This window comes from Chenopodium quinoa, unplaced genomic scaffold (assembly GCF_001683475.1).
Source record: "Chenopodium quinoa cultivar QQ74 unplaced genomic scaffold, ASM168347v1, whole genome shotgun sequence".
NCBI lineage: Eukaryota > Viridiplantae > Streptophyta > Magnoliopsida > Caryophyllales > Amaranthaceae > Chenopodium > Chenopodium quinoa.
This window is the reverse complement of record NW_018742393.1, coordinates 49,875-65,104: the sequence shown is the minus strand read 5'-3', so window position 1 is coordinate 65,104 and position 15,230 is coordinate 49,875. Positions and strand designations below refer to the sequence as shown.

The window sequence follows — 15,230 nt, the reverse complement described above, 5'->3', positions numbered from 1 at the left end:
TATAACCTTTATATTATGTAATCATGAATATATAAGAAATTACACATTAAAATAACATTCAAACCAACAAAAAATTAAAAGTTACTCTTTAAGGGGTTAAAGTTACTATAAAAATAGTTAAACTTACTTTTAAACTGACTGTTTTACAATAAAATTAACTTACACAAGACTTATTGTTTCTATTTATCAGATGGTACCATAGGATTTGTTAAAACTTTGTATGATTACATCAAACACACTACTAACAATTGTAACAGGGATAACACTCCTCTTCATGTGGATGCCAAATCAATTGGATAGTACAGTGCTGAGTTCCATTATGCTGACGAAGATGCATCAAGGCATGATATACATTCCACGCATAAACCTTAGAATTAAAATTTAAGTTACGTAGCCAAATATAGCATAACTTGCCCATTTATTTATAGTAAGTCAGCTAGTTGTAAACTTGTAATAAACTCCGTCAATGTATGAACCATGCAATAAGCATAAAAGCATGCGCAATGGCGCGGCTTATCATCATCATCAAGCGCTGCAAAGATGAGCATCGATTTCTTTTTCAAGCTCGCGTGATAAAGCAACGTGCATTTTTGGTTCAGTAGAATCCTCGTTCATCTTCTCATATTCAATGCTCCACTTCATAATGCAGCCCTCGCCGTTTGGGGTGACTTCCATCTTGGGCTTGAAGGAATTGTAGTAGTTTTGCATGACATATCCGTCAAACAAATTATACCTCAACGACCTGTTATTGAAATTCAGCTCCTCGACTCTTGTCTTGGCTGAAATTAGTGAAGTTTCACCGTTATCATCTACGTATACAGAGACACATACAAAAAGTATTTGTAGCACTACTAATCAATAATTAAGATATACTCGTACTATGTAAGACAAGAGTTGTATGACTTTTACATATTCGGAATTTGGAGATGTTAATTTGTCTTAGTATAGCACACTTCTTACTCTATTAAATAAGATGTTGGATCGAATAATAAATATAAACGAACAAGATATCATCTTAGATAAGTAAAAATAAGGTGAATAAAATACAGCGAGAATATAAGACCAAGTATATGTGTAAGGTATAATATATACTTACTGATGAGATGTGTCCAGTTAATGACAACACCAACCTTATTCTACTCCCCCTCGACCAGTTTGGCGATTTTGTTAGGGCTTATTTTGGAAATAAGGTGAGCTTTGCTAGCCCAAACATCAAAGAAATTGTCAGCATGACACTTGAGCTCAACTTGGCCTTCAACACTTCGAAGCTGAGCCATTTTTTCCCCTAGAACACTACTAATATACTCTTAGTGAACAAGTTTCTAATATCTCTATGTTGAGTCGATCGATTGATGGAAGGTGTTGACCATTAAAAGGTTTTGATGATGATGTTAATGATTGAGCAAACTTTTATCTAACGAAAGTTTTCTAGTGTTTTGATGTTTAATTTAATTTGCAGAATAAGTAAACTCTGGGAGTTGAAGTGAGGTCTGGAACAAAGAAACTTAAGAAGACTAACTAAGGATGATAAGTAAGATCAGAGGAAGGGTTCCAGAAAGAAGTTCTCTGAACAAAGATGGATGGAACTAGAAGGTGTTCCCTAACAGGAACATATCAAGAGCTTCATAACAAAAGCTTGACAACAAGTTCCAACAGGGCTTGGTCTGCGAGTTCTGATGTAATGTTGGAAAAGAATGACAGCAGGTTGTGGTGACCTAGGCTGCGGTTCTAATTGGAACGTGATCCCAAGAATCAGTAACCAATGCAGAGCTCGAGATATCAACCGAAAGATGAACTTCATAACTTAGGTTGTGTGAAAGATAAGTTTGTTATTTAGGATTGATGTAAATGTTGTTTATTATGCATGGGACTTATTAGAAATCAGATAAAGCTTGGCAAGCTAATCAATTCGTAAGTAAGTAAGAGATTATTATGAGTTTATGAAAAGGAATCTATTTGATTTTGTCTTTTAAAATCTGTTTTACTTGGAATTATCTTTTTCATCTAAACTCTATCTTTTCTAAAAACGAATTTGACAAGATGAGGTTTTCTGGAAAAACGAAATTAAGTTTACTTGATTTCTATTTTAATATGATAAGGTCGAAATTCAGTTTTATCTTTAGCTTATCATTTCTCAAAACCCTACTTTGCTATCTTGATGTCTTCTATAAATAAGCAAGAATGTTTTCAAAGTAAAGTGAGAGTTTTAGCGTGAAAACCACTAAGTGCTTAAGAGTAAGTTTGCCAAAGGTTTAAGCTTTATCATTTTGATTTCGGGTTTCATGTGTAGCTTTCCAATTATATATTAGAGTGGGTCTTTGAGTTGTAATTGGTTTTTAGGTGTGTTTGAATTCTTAGGAATTCAATTGTAGCTTTTAGAGCACAGTGAGTGAGCTTATAGTGAGAAGCCGAGTGTGAGCGCTCTGGGAGTGCTGTGTGAATCTGATCTAAGTGTGGTACTTAGGTTAGGAAGGATGGGGTCCTATCAGGTAGAAAGTTTCCGATTAGGAACTTGTGAGTGTAGCAGGCTTCCGGGTAGGAACCTGTGAGGTAGCAAGCGTACGGGTAGTAGCTTGTGAGTGTAGCAAGTTTCCGAGTAGGAACTTGTGAGAAAGGTCCGTGTGTAATAGGTTGTAACAGGAGTGTTGCCCTATTATAGTGAAAGTTTGGTTTGCAATTGATATATATATATATATATATATATATTTTGTATCTATTGGTATAGTATTAGATGCAAAGTGTAAAAAAACTTAAATAAATTGATCACTACTCTATATATTCCTTCTATGTCCATTCCAATTATGGCAATAATATAGATTTTCTCAAGAATTAATGGGGAATTGAACCGAGTTAAAGGAATGGTTGTGAAACAACATACATGCCACTCTAGAGAGTGCATGTCTGAAATTATCTTAATTTGAGATCCCAACACTTTTATTTAAACCTCAAGGCAAAACTTAGTTCACAATAAATCAGTTAAGGAAAAAAAAAAGGTTTTAAAATCAAGAGTACGTAATATTATTTTTAAGAAAAGAGAAAAAAAATGGCTCAGATTCAAAGGGTTGAAGGCCAAACTGAGCTCAAATGTCATGTTGATAAGTTTTTTGAAATTTGGGGTCAAAACCCATTCCTTATATTTAAAATGCGCCCTAAAAAAATCCCAAAAGTTGAGCTTAATGAGGGAAAGTCTTGGGATAGAGTTGGTGCTGTCATCACTTGGAGCTATGTCATTGGTAAGAACGTTTTACTCTTATTGTTCCATAGCTTACCGTGATAGTAGTTAAGATATGTTAAGCACAATTTTTGAGCAAATATTTGTTTACGAGTATTTTTATCAGATTGAATTGATCACTTGGAAGTTTGGAACTATGTAACCGTGATTTTTAAAAAAAAAAAAAAAACAAAAAAAAAAACAATTATGAAGATGCAAGCAACTCCGAAGGACGATGGATGCACTGTAAAGTGGACCTCTGAGTATGAGAAGATGAACGAGAATGTACCTGATGCAGATATTTACGTCGATTATCTTCTTGGCATTGCTAAAGATATCGGTGCTTGTCTTTGCAATGTTTGATCAATAATGGCATGTCAATATACATGCCATTTTATCTTGTCATGCATGCTAGATCATCATGGTTTAAACATGCATGATTTATTACTATGTTAAGTCATCAGCTACTCGATCTTAAATTATCTACTGGTATTATTGCTGCTAATTAAGTACTAAGGGTTATGTATATCACATGCATGCATGTATGTTTGGTTGCTTTAATTTTATAAATAAGGAAGCTCTCTTTTAAGTGTTAAATCTTGTATTATATAAGAATACATCTTATGTTCATGTACTTATAAGATAGAGCTCATAGATGTACGTAGTTCCCTTGAAGATATATATACTGGAGCTTTGTCTTGCGAGAAGGCATCGATCCTTTGAATGTAGCAAAAAATTGAAATCAAATAAGCAATGCTACATACATCACGATGAATCAATTATTAAGTCATTAATCCTTATTTCTTCGAAAACATTATAATTTTGTTTTTTTATTCTTCTAAAGGAAAGTTGGAGTCCTTTTCCTCTTATGCTAACCTTTGTCTTTTTGTTAATTTCTTTTTAGTAGGGGTAAGCAAGGATGCTCCCTTTCATTTTGGCAAAAGTACTGGTATAAAATTTTCAATTTTTGCCTCAAGCTTGGGGCTAATAAGTCAAGACATCCCCACTTGTCTCCATTTAAAGATTTGAACATACTAACCAATTTCTGATTAGCATGATGCAATATAACTAACAAAAATCAACATCAAGCGAAGATTATTAAAATAAATTTGAATGACAAAAGGAAGCACGTAAACCACTTCCAACTATTCAATCAAATTAAGTACTTTACTTGATTGAACAATTTTTTTTTTTATTTTTTTTGAGAAAAGATTAGAGCTTCATTAATTCATGGACAAAGTGTCCGTTATTACATAGGAGAAGATCTCATTTGGGCAATGGTTAACGCAAACTTGCTCTATACCAAAGGCCACTAATCTAGCAAGATGGTGAGCGACATAGATCCCGTCTCTCTTAACACGTGACCATTTAATAAAATTAAACCAAGAGCTAAGATCAAGAACATCATCTAAAACATTGTCGAGGTCCGTTAGATAGGTTGAAGCCTTGTCAAGACGCTCCATAACTGCTTTGCAATCCGACTCAATAATTACATTTTTGAGTCCAAACTTCCTGCCCAGCTTGATGCCAAAGTGCACTGATTTGCGTTCAGCAATCTCAGGGGTCTAGAACCCCCGCATTCTCCTTGTACCGGCAAAGATAACCTTCCCTTGAGCATCTCTAGCCACTGCTTCCATGCCAATCCTACCCCCTTCGATAATCGCTGCATCACAATTTATTTTGACAAGCGAACCCGAAGGAGCCTTCCATATTTTGCAGCTCTTCTCTCTCGGCTTAGGCAAATGACCATATATTTTCTTCGTATAGCTCCGGTGATCCTCAACAAGTCTGAGCGCTCTATCAAGAACAACATGGTGCGGCACTTCCTTGTTGTTAAAAACTTTATCATTCCTGCGATACCAAATGAACCAGAGCAGCGCCACACATGCCTGCCTTTTCTTCACATCAAAATGATTCCAACTTAAAAATAGCTCTTGGAAGTTAACTTCATTGCGCTTTTGAATCAGGTCTGCACAGCCAGAATCACGCCAAAGCTCCTTTACAGCGTTGCACTCAAACAAGGCATGTTTACAGACTCGGTTTGGTTACACCACGAAAATCTATCATCTTCACTCATATGCCTCCGCTTGAGAAGCTCACGAACAGGCAGAGTTCTAGTGCCAAGTCGCCATAAAAAATGTCTGATTTTTGGGGTTGTGTCCATACTCCATATTTCGACCCACACCTTATGGAAATCATCCAAATTGCAAGATTTCCCCAAAAGATATGCTGATTTGACCGAGTACTTGCCATCTTTCGTGAAGGCCCATGTTAAGCAATCACTTGGGCTTCTAAAGCTTAATGGTATAGCAAGTATGCTGCTACAGTCTTTTTCATTGAATATGCTGGACAGTAGTTCGTCATCCCATTCAAAACTATTCGGTTTGATAAGATCACGAACTAGGGACACACTTTCAGACCTCGGAGATGAAATGAATCTACCTTCATCATACACCACCCAAGGATCATCCCAGACATTAATATGTCGTCCATCTCCCACCCGCCAAATCAACCCCTCAAGAATCAGAGATTTTGAGCTCCAAATACTCTTCTACGAGTAACTTCCAACAAGACCTAGAGATGAGTCCAGATAAGAAGAATGTGGGTAGTACTTGCCTTTCATTACTCTGGCAAACAGAGAATTCGGTTCTTGGATGAGGCGCCATGCTTGCTTGCCAAGAAGAGCTATATTGAAAACTTCCATATCTCGAAATCCTAGACCACCAAGGCATTTAGGGGTACACATGGAATCCCAACTTCGCCAATGGACTTTCCCTCGAGAAGAGGAGCTTCCCCACAGAATCTTGCAGTCATTGATCGAATGTCATCAAGCACCCCTGTCGGAATTTTGTAAACACCCATAAGATAAGTAGGAATTGCTTGAATCATCGATTTGATTAACACCTCCTTCCCGGCTCTAGAGAGTAGTTTTTTCTTTCCATCCTTGTAGCTTTTTCCAGACAAGGCCCTTGAGAGTAGAAAAAATGGATATTTTATCGTAGGAACCCCTAGATACTTGTTGTGAACATCCACCCTTCTCATCTTCAATAAATCAATGAGCTCATTTTGCTTTGACATATCGACTCCTTTGCTAAGAGAAACTTCTGATTTTTCATAATTGACCTTTTGCCCGGAAGCGGCTTCATATAAGTTGAGTAATTCAACTATTTTTGCGCATTTCTCTCAGTTTGCTCTAGCAAAAAGAAGACTGTCATCTGCAAAAAAATAAATGAGAAATTTATAGGCTCTGTCTACTATCTCTAACTCTGAGTATCTGACGGTTCTCAACACCTTTCCTGATCATACCCCCGAGAGAGCATCAGGCATCATAATATTATGGTGAGAGGGGATCACCATGTCGAAGACCCCGGGACAGCTTACTCCCCACAAACACCTCCGTTAATAATAAAAGAGTAGGACACGGAGTTGACAAAATTCATCACCACATTGACCCAAGGAGCCGCAAAACCCATTTTTAACAGCAATTTTTCAAGAAAAGACCACTCAACCCTATCGTATGCTTTAATCATGTCGAGCTTCAAAGCTACAAAACCTTTCCTGCTTTTACTTCATTTTTTAATAGTATGGAAAAGCTCCAAAGCTATCATGGAACAAGGCACTTTGATGTTCAGATATTATTTCGGGATTGATTTTGATCTCATCACAATAGCCTTCGACACCAATTTATAGATCACATTACAAAAAGCAATAGGGCGAAGCGCCGACAGAGAGGTAGGGGAATTTACCGTCGGAATTAGAACAATGTTGGTGCCATTAATCTGAGCCGGAGACAAGGAGCCATTAAGAATACCACAAACATGATCTGCTACTTGGTCTCCCACTATGTGCCAAAACTTTTGATAGAATATGGCATGAATCCCATCCGGTCCCGGAGCTTTGCACGGATGCATAGCACTCAATGCTTCAAAAATTTCGGCTTTGGTGAAGGGTTTGAGAAGCGCTGCATTATCTTCTGCTGACACCACATTACTGACAGCATCCAAAATCGACGCACAGGCCTCATTGGATGGCATAGTCGACGAAAACAACTCCTCATAGAAGTGTTGAACTATGCTTTCCAATTTATCATCCTCCTCGCACCATTTTCAATTCTTGTCAATGAGTCCCTTGATCTCGTTCTTTTTCTGTCTCTGGGAGGCCTTGTGATGAAAGTAACTTGTGTTGCGGTCCCCATCTTTAATTTCATACACTCTAGAACGGAGGTACCAGTACGCCTCCTGTTTGTCACATAGATCTTCGAGCCGTTTTTCGAGAGATGAGCATAAAGCCCTGTTAGCAGCACTTATACTTTTGCTTTGTGCTTCCCGAATCTTATTTTCAACCTCCTCGATTTGCTTCTCCAGGTTCTCGAAGTTTTTACTGCTCCATCTCTTTAAATCTTTGACCATAGTCATAAGACCCCCAAGCATTATTTCACCCCTCGAAGCATCCTATGAAGCCTTCATAGTGTCTATACACGAGTTGTCAAGGAGCCAACTCGTTTCAAATTTCGGGGTCTTTCTTTTCTTGTTTTTCCTTCTCACTTTCCTCTGAAATCTGATAAGGATTGGCGTGTCGTCCGACTTATACCTGATCAAATGCTCAGCACTAGCATCCGGAAACAGAGTGAACCAAGCATCATTTGCACAAAATTTGTCTAACCTCTCGCGAACGATAGTTTCTTTGCCTTAAATTCGATTAATTCCAAGTTTTATGAATTCAATTTTAGGGTTTCTTTCTTTTTACAACGTCAATGTAAATTGATTTTACATTTCTTGATTTTCCATTTAAGACTATAATTAGTCATGAAATCAAATTTTAGGGGTTTGGGGATTTTTTTTTCTTGATTTTCCAATGTAAATAGTTGTTACGGGTTTCAAATAGGGATGCAATTAAGCTTGGGCTATTTTTAAGATTAGTTTAATTCATGCTGCTCCAACTAGAAGGATTCTACTCACACTTAGTTTGTGACTCAACATCAATCTCCAGGTGTCTAGACTCGTGTGCTACTAAACTTGATATTTACTTTTAATTTCTAGGTTATCCGTTTCTTTTGATTAAAAATTTCTGACTTTTGTTTTAATTTTAGTGCTTTAAATATTATCAAATGATTTATGCTCATGATTAATTGTTTGAATTTAATTAGTGGTTGTTTGATACATGAATAAAGTTTAGTTGAATTTACATTGGTTGATTGTTGTTATGGTGGTTAAGTGACCAAATTAAGCATTAGAATTGGTAATGTGGTTTCATACTTTCTCGAATGTCATGTCAAAAGAAAGAGTAAAGAAAAACATCAATTTCAATGTTAGGCAATGGTTGTTACTTTATTTATTGTTAAAGCGACTGAAAGTTACTATATTTATGTGATGATCTTACTGATTTAATATGACAATATTGAAAAAATTAGGAATTTGTTACTTTAGCTGTTGTTAATAATAGTTAGTGAATTCAGCTTCCTAGTGTGCCAGTGTTTAAATGCCTCAACTAAGTATTCATTGTTAACTGTGATTCTTGTGTTCTACATTAGGCTAAGAGAGCTCTAAGAGCATTGAAAGGATTGGTAAGACTGCAAGCACTTGTTAGAGGGCATGCTGTGAGAAAGCAAGCTACTATAACTCTTCGTTGTATGCAAGCTTTAGTGAGAGTTCAAGCTCGGGTGTGAGCAAGGCGTGTGCGTTTGGCTTTAGAAAGTCAAACTGAACAGCAGAAAGCTCATCGACAACTTCTACAGGAGGCACGTGTTCGAGAAATAGAGGTGATTACTTGCTCTATTGTCAACGTCTATTATCTCTTTGGTTTCTTTGATTGGGACTGGGATCTGGCAATCTAAAAATATTATTAATCAGACCTTTGTAACCTTAATTCCTCCTTGGCAACCATCATTACTTGGATCGTTTTCATGGTTTAATAGTAACCATGGTATTATACTATACATGAGGCTAACTCTATCCAACATTTGAAAAAAAAAGCAATTTAAGAAATCTCTGTTTATTGACCCCTGCTTAGTTGCCAAGTGAAATTTCAGTATGTTCTTGTCATATAGTGCATGCTTATTCTCATGTTCAGAATATTTATTCATGTACCTGCCTATCCTCATACACAGTTAGTTTTATTTCCATCCTTAAATCTATTACAAAATTTTAGATATTAATTCCCTTAAGTTTGGAGTGTTGTTAGTAGATTCTTTTTGACAATGCATACTATGACATCTTAAAATCAGTGCTTGGTTTTTGGTAAAGCATGAAGTGTTTCGAAATAATGGGATGTTCACCCATTAGATCCGGCCTTAGCCTGACTATACATCTTACTGAATGTTTATGTATTCAGGAAGGATGGTGTGACAGTGTCGGCTCTGTAGAACAAATATAGTACAAGTTGCTAAAGAGGCAGGAGGCTGCTGCTAAGCGGGAGAGAGCTATGGCATAAGCCTGACTATATATCTCACTGATTTGTTTGTGTGTTTTGTTTATTAGGGGTTGGATATGTGTAAACAGTGCTAGAGGTGGATAATACTGAAGTTGAAGAAGATGCTTCATGAATTGCTTTACGAGAAATTGGAGAAGCAGGAGAAAGAAATGATAATGCGGTCCAAAGAATTGCCGAAAATATTGTTTGGCGGACAAAATGATTTAGTTTTAACTTTTAATTGTTTTTTCCTTAGTTTAACTAGTGTTAATTTAATTTTGTAATTTTCCTTAGAGATAACAATGTACAATTTGAATTCATATTAATAAAATTCTAATTTTTTTTTTTTTTTTTTTGAAAATTCTGATTTTAATTGTATTATTATTATTATTGGCATTAGGTATATGAATTGTGTGGAATTAGGTATAGGGAACCGTGGCATTAGGGTATATGCATTGTGTGGCATTAGGTATAGGGAACCGTGGGCATTAGGGTATATGCACCGTGGCATTAGGTGTAGGAAACCGTGGCATTAGGTATTATAGCTAATGCCACGGCAATAATGTTGCCGTTGCATCAGGTATTGATTTAACGCCACGGATCATTGATGTCGTGGCTTAGGTGTCATATGCCGTTTCATTAAACCTACTGCAACGCTAGCAGATGCCACGGTACATGGCCGTTGCATTAGGCCTAATGCCACGGATTTTGACGCCTAATGCAACGGATTTGGGGTTGCAATAGATCAAAAATGTAGTAGTGAGAAGAACCCTTTCTAACAACCCTCTTCCAAGTTCTAGGGACCATGCTTCCTTTAGGAGTCACAACATTCTCAATACCAGTACCAGTAGAGAACGAAGATTCCATGGTCCTTTATAGAACCATGAACAGCAATCAACTCTTTTTTATTTAGACCATCCTCTAAGCTCAGGTAGTTAGAGATTACATCAGGGGATGATGAAAAGCCCCTTGAGTTTAATAGCATTCGGATCGGAGTAACTAAGCCTAGCAGCAGAGCTTCCACTCTTAAGTTATCCTAACAATCTCTTCTCTTTTTCACGATCACTGGCAAAAACTTTTAATCTCTTCTTTGGCGATCCCCGCATGAAAGGACCATACTTGTATACTACTTCCTCCTTTGCTAATCCATCTTCACAATCTTCTTCAACATGGTCCAGACAGCCATAGTAAAAACAGAAATCCGCAAGACGTTCAATTCGTATTTGGCCCCCACCCATTTGGACGAGGTAGGGCCTCTAGCAATACCAATTCCTCTTCGAAGAGGTTTATTTAAAATCAGCAGAACTTTAATATGCATAACATCACTCCAACCTAAAGGCCATCATTAGCAAATTCCAAAAATCCATCCATACAGTCTCCAATTGAACGAGCCATCATCAAATTCCTTTTGTTGAAAGGCACATCTTCGAGTTGAATCCAGAAAGGGGATTGTTTAAATTCAATCTCCGAAGGTTCTTTCGCTAAGTCATCCGCCATAGCAGAGAAAGGGAATGAATAGGGATTGATTTGAACAAGGGAATCTAGAGAAACCTTCCAGCCACCTTAGACAGGGACGTAGCAACCAGGTCAACGAGGAACCCTATTCGCAAGGACGATTTCCTTCTACGTTTCTACTTGATTCAACAATTCATTTTATTTGTCGTTTTTATGTTTGATACATTATTGTTATCCATATTCACTTATTCAGCACAAATCAAACACACAATACCTAAATCAGTAGATAGATCCTCTTTTATTTATTTCTTATCAAACCCCTTTTACACAAGTGGAATTATTAGGGCCTCCAACTATTAGCTAGGTAGACCTATTTTTATTCTCAATACCATCACTTGATACGGCCAATCATCCCTTAATTTATTTGTTGCTGTAGTTTTTCCGCTCTTAGATTGATGAATAAGTCATATACTCAGGTTGCCCCTTCGTTTCCTTGTTAATACTTTGTTTTTGCAATGTTGCATGATTTTTGTTGGAAATTTGAAGCGTGTGTCACGTCAATTTCAATTTTTATTAAATGTTTATTGTAATAATATAAATACAAAAATTATAATAAGCTGGTATTTTAAACCTTAAATCAAGACTAATAAAACAGGATTCTACATTGATATATTTTTCTTGTATCTATTGGTATAATATTATATTTTATTTGCATTGAAATGTATAAAGATGCGAAATGTAAACAACTTACAGAAATGAAGGAAACAAATTGATCGATCACTACTCTATATATTCCTTATATGTCCATTCCCATTATGGCAATAATATAGACTTTCTCAAGATAAAAAATGGGGAATCGAACAAGTTAAAGGAGTGGTTCATAGTGATACAACATTCTAGCTTAGAGATTGCATCTCTTATCAAAAAATGGGGAATCAAACAAGTTAAAGGAGTGGTTCATAGTGATACAACTAACATTCTAGCTTAGAGAGTGCATCTCTTATCTTAATTTGAGCCCCCCGACATATCTATTTAAACCCCAACACATAACATATTTCATTCACATGTCAGTTAAAGAAATAAATAAATAAATAAATAAATAAATAATAATTAAAAAAAAAACCATATTTAAATCAAGAGTAATACGATTTTCAAGAGATAGAAAGAGAGAGAAATGGCTCAGCTTCAAAGGGTTGAAGGCCAAGCTGAGCTCAAATGTGATGCTAACAAGTTTTTTGAAATTTGGGGTCGGAACTCGTCCCTTGTATCTAAAATGTGCCCTATTAAATTTCCAAAAGTTGAGCTTAATGAAGGGGAGTGTTGGGATAAAGTTGGTTCTGTCATCACTTGGAGCTATGTCATTGGTAAGAACATTTTACACTTATTGTGATAATATTTAGGATATGTTAAGTTCAACTTATTTGAGCAAAAAATTTCTTAGGAGTATAATATTTTTAAAATTATCATATTGAATCAAATCATTATGGAGTACTTCTTGTTTCGGTACGAAAACAATAGGACCTTCGGTAGGCCTAATTTAGATGGGGAAGACGAGTCTCGGTCCAAAGAACGTTGGAGCCGAGGATTTCCTGCACAGCAAAGAACACGTAAACTAGCCTCGGGGGTGGTTGCTGAGGAAGGCCCCTCCGATGCTAAAGTCAGTTCGATTGAGAGAGAATGCTATGCAGGAGTTTAAGTGCGTGAGGCTTTGTTTGCATGAATGTAAAATGATGTAATTGATGGCCTTAATACCTTGATTCAATAAGGGAGAATTGGGCCATTGAAGCCAAGTGTGCTGACCACGTTGACTGGGCTTTTGTTGACCTTAGCATGCTTTTGGAGAGTTGAACCTTGCTTTGGGCTTGAGTTGAGTTATTTGGACTAGGTCCAATTAGGTGGACTGAATTGGACCCAAACACTTCTTATTAGTATTTGTTAACTTATTGTTAAATACCTTTATTGGCGTAGTAAAAAAAAAATTATGAGAAGGACCATATCATATTTGTTATTATTATTATGACGCGAACAAATAATGATGCACAATTATTTTTGACAATGCCTCAACAGATGAAATCGGGGAACATGCATTCGTCAAGACCAGAGTTGAAGAATGTGACAAAGAAAACAAGCTTGTAAGCTACAACTATCTTGGTGGACATATTGTGGAGTACTACTACAAGACATTAAAGTCGAAGATTCAAGCAACTCCAAAGGATGAAGGTTGCACTGTAAAGTGGATTCTTGAGTATGAGAAGATGAATGAGAATGCACCTGAAGCAGATATTTACGTCGATTATCTTCTTGGCGTTGCTAAAGATCTCGATGCTTGTCTTTGCAGTGTTTGATCAATGGCATGCCAATGTACATGCCATTTATCTTGTCATGAATTGCTACTTTGCTAGATCATCATTTGTACATGCATGCATGGTATATTACTATCTTAAATTATCTACTTGTACTATTGCTACAAATTAAATGTTGCAGCTAATGGTGTTTATTTGCTGTAACTTTTAAAATACTAAGGGTTATTATGCATATCATGTCACATGCATGGATGTATGTTTTGGACTTTTGGTAGCTTTTATAAATAAAGAAACTCTCTTTTAAGTGTTAAAACATTGATTAGTTATATATATAAGATCGAATACATCTTATATGTACGTATCTAGTGGCGGATGCACATTGTTTAAGTGGGGTCGTCCCATGACCCCACTTGAGCATGGAAAAAGAATTTTTTTCCTATAAAATAAAATAAAAAATAAAGCAAGAATCTCAAATAAATAACATTGCATACATCAAATCATATAATTCCAAGGTTTTATTCCAAGTTTCCAACATGAAGAATATGATCCAGCTGTTCTTTGGTCTTGTTCAGATATTATATAAGGCAGGAGTACGTGTATATTATATGATCTAAAAGCAAACACTATTGATGCCCTTCTCAACAAATCAGAATTTCTCCTTTTCAAGAAATAATGGAAAATGAATCTTCAATAAATTCAAAGGAGTGGTTCAATTCAAAGTGCTCTGATGGAATATTAACCTTGGATAAGGTTGGTGATGTATGTAATTGGACTTATCTTATAAGTGCTATGTAGTACTTTGACCTTAGCACGTACTTCATTTGTGGCTTTATGCCATTGTTTTTAGATAGGGCACTACACGAAAAGAGCAAATTGGCAACGGTTTAAACCCCCCTAAAGGCAACGGTTTTGAACCGTTGCGTATTTGAGGGTTGCCAAATCCCAAAATAATTTGAGGGTTGCATACCTCTTCAAGCTGACGTGTGTCTGTACAATAACTCATCACTATGTCATACATGAATCTCATCACGTATAGGCCACAGTCAACTCCGTTTTGCTGTTGTGCGCACTAGCATGAGGAACAAAGCACATCAATCAAAATGCATAGCAAATAAGCAACATCTTAAGCATTGTAAAGTAAGAAAATCACAACATCATGGGTGAATTACCTTGGGTGCTTTCCATGTAGGACCTCGAGGAGATCGAGGATTTATCTTCTTCATGGTACTACAAAAAATCAAAGTAATAAGTTCAAATTTGACTAGTATAATCAATACATATGAGTTAAGATATGAAAATCAATAACAAGAATTGAAACAAACTAGATACTTACTTTTGCAGTATGGACCTCACGAGGCGCTTTCTTACTTGAGGTTACCGAGCAGAATCAAAGTAGAAGATTGTGTTACTAGAAACACAAATCACAAGTAGGGTCCAATGATAACTACACACGAGACAAACAAATCAATAGTTAGCCTATTACAACAAATAAACTGGGAAAACAAATGAACTTGACTAGCATAATCAGATGTACTCCTCATAATACGGGACGAATATAAACTTGTCTCCCGTACTCATTGATTGCCTGATACCCAGTTCAGCATAGTACAACACGTCAGCGGAGTTGCCTAAGATTCTAGCAGTGGACATCTGCTCAGGGCATAACCACCCAACTTGACAAGGAGATTCAAGCTCCCATATTTGCTCCTGGAGTGCTCTGCATGCATGATAACAAAATGTTAATCGAAAACAAAACGACAAACACCACTAAACTGAATAACATAAATTGAGTACTAGTTGAATTACCTCATGCATATTTGAATGAGGGAAATGTTAAGCATTGCACCACTTAA

The 15,230-nt window shown here is 36.4% G+C and overlaps 2 protein-coding genes across 2 annotated transcripts; one reads left to right on the top strand and one right to left on the bottom strand.

Annotated features, from left to right (window-relative positions):
* Positions 1-525: 525 nt before the first annotated feature.
* LOC110701668 lies at positions 526-5,915 on the bottom strand. The gene is made up of 4 exons (XM_021879284.1): positions 5,774-5,915; positions 5,215-5,653; positions 4,803-5,062; positions 526-809 (listed from the first exon to the last, which is right to left on the bottom strand). The coding sequence occupies exons 1-4, from the start codon at positions 5,913-5,915 to the stop codon at positions 526-528; spliced, it is 1,125 nt and encodes a 374-aa protein (XP_021734976.1).
* Positions 5,916-12,117: 6,202 nt separating this feature from the next.
* Positions 12,118-13,690, top strand: LOC110702040 (MLP-like protein 31). Its single transcript, XM_021879683.1, has 2 exons — positions 12,118-12,438; positions 13,142-13,690. Exons 1-2 carry the CDS (start codon positions 12,249-12,251, stop codon positions 13,417-13,419), a joined length of 468 nt encoding a protein of 155 aa, XP_021735375.1. The 5' UTR covers positions 12,118-12,248; the 3' UTR covers positions 13,420-13,690.
* Positions 13,691-15,230: the final 1,540 nt, after the last annotated feature.

What these genes read in the sequence shown, in the direction of transcription:
- LOC110702040 (XM_021879683.1), top strand. Translation starts at nt 12,249, where the DNA reads ATGGCTCAGCTTCAAAGGGTTGAAGGCCAAGCTGAGCTCAAATGTGAT. An exon ending in CACTTGGAGCTATGTCATTG is followed by an intron (nt 12,439 to 13,141) that starts GTAAGAACATTT and finishes ATGCCTCAACAG; the next exon opens with ATGAAATCGGGGAACATGCA.
- LOC110701668 (XM_021879284.1), bottom strand. Translation starts at nt 5,915, where the DNA reads ATGGAAGTTTTCAATATAGCTCTTCTTGGCAAGCAAGCATGGCGCCTC. An exon ending in ATCTCTAGGTCTTGTTGGAA is followed by an intron (nt 5,654 to 5,773) that starts GTTACTCGTAGA and finishes TGTATGATGAAG; the next exon opens with GTAGATTCATTTCATCTCCG. An exon ending in AGGGAAGGTTATCTTTGCCG is followed by an intron (nt 810 to 4,802) that starts GTACAAGGAGAA and finishes CTGTATACGTAG; the next exon opens with ATGATAACGGTGAAACTTCA.